This window comes from Sinocyclocheilus anshuiensis, unplaced genomic scaffold, assembly GCF_001515605.1.
Source record: "Sinocyclocheilus anshuiensis isolate Anshui unplaced genomic scaffold, SAMN03320099.WGS_v1.1 scaffold850, whole genome shotgun sequence".
Classification (NCBI taxonomy): domain Eukaryota; kingdom Metazoa; phylum Chordata; class Actinopteri; order Cypriniformes; family Cyprinidae; genus Sinocyclocheilus; species Sinocyclocheilus anshuiensis.
This window is the reverse complement of record NW_015537937.1, coordinates 2,095,740-2,100,698: the sequence shown is the minus strand read 5'-3', so window position 1 is coordinate 2,100,698 and position 4,959 is coordinate 2,095,740. Positions and strand designations below refer to the sequence as shown.

General features: G+C 33.8%; 1 protein-coding gene across 2 annotated transcripts in view; it reads right to left on the bottom strand.

The window, feature by feature from the left end:
- Window positions 1-1,046: 1,046 nt before the first annotated feature.
- Window positions 1,047-4,959, bottom strand: part of gpc5c (glypican 5c) — a 131,606-nt gene continuing 127,693 nt past the window's right edge. For both annotated transcript variants that reach the window (XM_016449325.1, XM_016449310.1), the window contains one exon: window positions 1,047-1,343. In XM_016449325.1, coding sequence (XP_016304811.1) covers window positions 1,189-1,343 — 155 coding nt within the window. In that variant the 3' untranslated portion in view covers window positions 1,047-1,188. The remainder of the gene's footprint in view (window positions 1,344-4,959) is intronic.

Below are 4,959 nucleotides of genomic sequence, written 5' to 3'. Positions count from 1 at the left end.
TCTGTGTGTGTGTATGGTGGTAAAATCCCTTGCTTACTACACAGACAGATTTTTGTTGTGTGGTCATGAGCGATGTTTCCACAGATGCACATATTTTGTCATGCATTCCACAGTCCCAGTCAGTGATGATAACAGTTTTGTCCTGATATTAGAAGTCTGTGAAGAGTGTTAACACTTAAACCGCAGAGAGCACAGCTAGTCTCCCTGCTGGAGTCTTCCACATAATGGGGCTGGGAACATAATGAATCAACCTTGCAATGTGACTATTTAGGGATACAGTGTGGGTGAACTCATATGAACAGTCAGGAAATGGCCTGGTCATATTTCACCCCAAAATCAAAAGAAAGAAACAAGAAATTATATTAAGCATTAAGACCATGATGCTTGTTATATGCTATAATATATATTAACCAAAATTAACCAAATTTAAACAATGCCCTTCACCAATTCTTAGTACCCTGCAATGCAATTTAAAGAAATTGTTTATCCTCATCAAGGCTACATTTATTTGATCAAAAATACAGTATAAACAGTAATATTTTTTACATTTAAAATAACAGCTTTCTATTTTAATATACATTAAAATATAGTTTATTCCTGTTGTGGCAAAGCTGAATTTTCAGCAGTTATTACTCCAGTCTTTAGTGTCACATGATCCTTCAGAAATCATTCTAACATGTTGATTTATTATCAGTGCTGGAAACATTTGTCCTGCTTAATATATATTTTTTTATATAATATTTTTATTAATTTAACATATCCGTGCTAAAAAAAATAATTATTTAAATTATAAAAAATAAAATAATGTACTGACCCCAAGCTTTTGAAAAGTAGTGTAAATTGTTAAAAAAAAAAATTCTATTTTGTTTTGTTTCCAACATCAACATTTAATATCCAAAATTAATAATTCAGCATATTAGACTGATTTTTGAATGATCATGTGACACTGAAGAACAAAGCAATGGCTAATAAAAAAATATAACCATAAATTAATTATTTAATTGTGAATTAAATAATGTCAAAATGCCAAATTTGTAAAATGCATCATTTTCATTACAAAATATAAATGTATTTCTTTCTCTTTTTTCTTCTTCTTTTGATTTTTGGGGGAAAAGAGACCCTGACATTTCTTCATGATGTTCACCCATGTGTGCATGTGATCATTGTGTGTGTATGCGCTTGTGGCCTTCAGATGAAGGGCCAGTGCAGCCCCAGAGCGAGGATGATGATGATGAAGCTGGCCATGGAAAGAGAAGCATCTGACGAAGATGTGTTCTGGGTGATGGGCGAGTCGTGGAAGGAGACCTTCACTGCTTTTTTGGATACATCAGCTTCGGTGAGAGCTGAAAAAGAGAGAAAGAGAGAGACAATGAGAGAGAGTAACAACAGTACAGTCACATGTCTGACATGGTGTCTCATTGTTGAGGCAACAGTTCCTCATCAGGAAGTAAAATAGACAGCCAATCAGATATAAATCTGAGAAATGGAGTCCTTATTGCTGTGTATGTGTGTGTGTGTGACAAGACTGTACTTTTATATCACATTAAAAACCTCCGCTCCTCCCATTACCCAGAATTCCTCTGTGCTGCTCTGCTCTGTAATATCTCTTTTCTTTAGCCTGCAATCACCCTGTCCCTGTCTTCCATGCCCTTTACATTCATCTCTCTCTTTATCATTAATCTTTGTCTTTCTTTCCCTTGTTTTTACCCTTTTAAAGTCCCTGCAGCCCTGCGTTTCCTCTCTCTATAGAGCGGTTCAGTCATGATGGCAATTTGTAGGCCAAGCCGGAGGCTAATTCGCCACGGGTTCCCTCATGAATTTACTATGGGTTTTTAGAAAAGCGGTTACGATTTATGGGCAAACAAGCTCTGTGGCTACATTTACTTGAAGAAACTTTCACATTTTGTTCTCCAACATAAATTAAACACAGTCAAACCTCAAAAGTGAATTTTGAAGTTGTTAAGTAACTTGAAGTCACTTTAATCCTACTTAATTACATGACCACAGGAGGCTATCTAGGGTATCTTGGACCAAAAGAGGAGTTTCCGGCATAGCAAAACATAACTTGTTATTAAAAGCCCTCGCTATCCACACACCAAAGCGAATGAACGCTCCTGTCAAAGTTTCCACCCATTCGGCAGTGACATCCTAATGACTAATATCCCCGGCTCTCAGACAGTCTCACGACTCCTTAAGCATCGGATTCTGCGGCCTAATGCGTTTGTTGTGACGTAGAACAATGGACAATGAGCAGCCTATCCTTGGTGAGAATAAAGGTGATTGTTCTGGCAGAGGAGAAGGCCTTGCGTGTTTTGTGAGGTGTGGATGACACTGAAGGCTTGTCGACTCTAAAACAATAGAGAATGAGACTCTATGGTGCTTACGGCGTAAGACTTTCCATATACTCATAAGTGTGCCCAGAAGAAATCTGCAGACTATTTTCACATTTTCTGCTCTGATTAAATGGGAAATTCTGCAGATTGTAAACGTGGTAAAAAGAGTTACACAAAACTAAGAGTACTACTACACTGTAAGTTTTTTTTATCAAAAGCTGTAAGCACATCGAATGAACCTCAAAAAAAAGGGGGGCAAGGAATGCATAGATCCAAGACTAAAATGTTTAATTATCACCAAAGAATATTTAAAATACCATTAATAATATTAAATAGGCTTAAACTTCAAATTATCAAGGATTTTTGCTTTTATTTGCAATATAATATAATATAATTTTTTACAATTAAATGTAATCTGATTTCAAGATAACAAATAGCAATACCAATAAAGACACTGCTAAAAAAATAAGGCTTGTCAGTTTCTGAGGATAAAATGTTTAATTATTGCCATTTAATACAAATAAATAAATAAAATTATTACCATTAAATAGGCTGCATTATTATTATAATATAATATAATATAATATAATATTTATTCGTATTAAAAATATATTACAATAATTAAATTCAATACAAGATCACAAATAGCAATACAGACACTGCTAATAAATGGAATTGTTTTTGATTTCTGAGGATAGAATGTATAATTATATCAAAAAATAAAATTTACAGCATTAAATAGTCTGTAATAAATAATATAATATAAATGTCAACTATTATTATTAAAATATATTATTACATTTAAATTCAATCTCATACCAAGATCCCCAGTATCAACACCAATAGAGGTACTGCTAATAAATGGAAAGCTTTGCGATTTCTGAGGATACAGTGTTTCATAAGGACTATTAAATATCACAAATAAAATTATTAACATTAAACGTGAACATTCGAACACACATGCAGATTTGTCTTATCTCTCACATTTCTCTCTCATCCCGCACCTCATCTAGTCTCATCTTCTTGCTCTCTAATGAGGAAATTATCCACGCCAGCAAACATATTTGTGTTTTGTGTTTTAAATATATTTTATGCGGACTTTGCCAGCTCTGAAATGAAGAACCCAAACAGTAATGCTCTATGTGTGGGATGGAAAACAACGTTCATGCCAAAAACAGCCATGATCTCATTAGCAGCCACAGGACCCAGGACAAAATCAGCCTCTGTCACAACTCTCTTTCATGCTAATAAAGTTATCAGCTCGCAATCATCACACTGGCATGCTCAAGAACAGCAATGATGTCTGAGAGCATAATTGCCATCACCCACAGTGATTATGGGCTGAATCATCTTCTCTGAAATTTCTCAAACATTCTCCAAGTAGACCTGTGTGCTCTCTAATAGTCAAGTTTAGCCTTCTCGTTCACAGAAGCTGTCAGGGATCGGTCTATCTGTGGGAAAGGTTGTTGTGTCGGTGTGTGTGTTTGTGAATGTTTGTCTCTGTCGAGGGTGTGTGAGAGAGAAAGAGGGTGTTGGGTAAGACTTGCCAATTAGTCACCAATTAACAGAAAACCCACACAAAATTGCAACAAAGACTTGAAGACAGAAGTTTAGATACATTTTAAGAAAGAGTATTTCATGAGATACTGTACCTACATGCATGTGGAAGAAGCTAGTTTGCCATATGAGCTACAGCAACAATCATACAGTAAATCTGTTAAACTTCAGCCAGGATACTAAAAAAGTAGTTGCTAAATGCTTTATTAGTAGCTTGCAGTGTTGCTTGTATTGATACTTTTAAAATAAACATATTTTACAAGTATCATGGCTGTAGTTTAACTACATTAAATGATGATAACGTTATTTAAGGGGACATGATATAAAATATAAAATTACAAAATTTTTTTTTTTTTTCTGCCATTGACATTACTGGGAAAAATTTCACAATTAACCTTAATTCACCAATATATACAATTAAAGAAATATATGAACAAATATTAAAAAACATAAACATAATAGCACACCTTTCTTAAAAAAAGAAAAGAAAAGAAAGAAAAAAAGACAAAAACTAACCCAATTGTAATATTTGACACACTCCAATTTATATAACAGAGTAACAATGATAAACAGCACTATTTTATTAAAAATTAATTTGTTACAAACAAACATAATAGCACACCTTTCTTAAAAAAAGAAAAGAAAAGAAAGAAAAAAAGACAAAAACTAACCCAATTGTAATATTTGACACTCCAATTTATATAACAGAGTAACAATGATAAACAGCACTATTTTATTAAAAATTAATTTGTTACAAACATAATGATTTAAAATACCACAAAAGGACGGACGTCTAGAAACAATACTGAGTTTAATTAATTACTCAAATTAATTGGTGAATCAGGCTTCTGAATCGTTCCACTGAAATAAACAAGGGGTTCACAAAACCAAATCAGAGAGAATAGTATATTTAAAGGGGTCATATGATGCGATTAAGTTTTCCTTTCTCTTTGGAGTGTTACAAGCTGTTCGTGAATAGATAAGATCCCTAAAGCTGCAAAGACTAAAGTCTCAAACCCAAAGAGATATTCTTTATAAAAGTTAAGACTCGTCCACGCCCTCCTAAAAC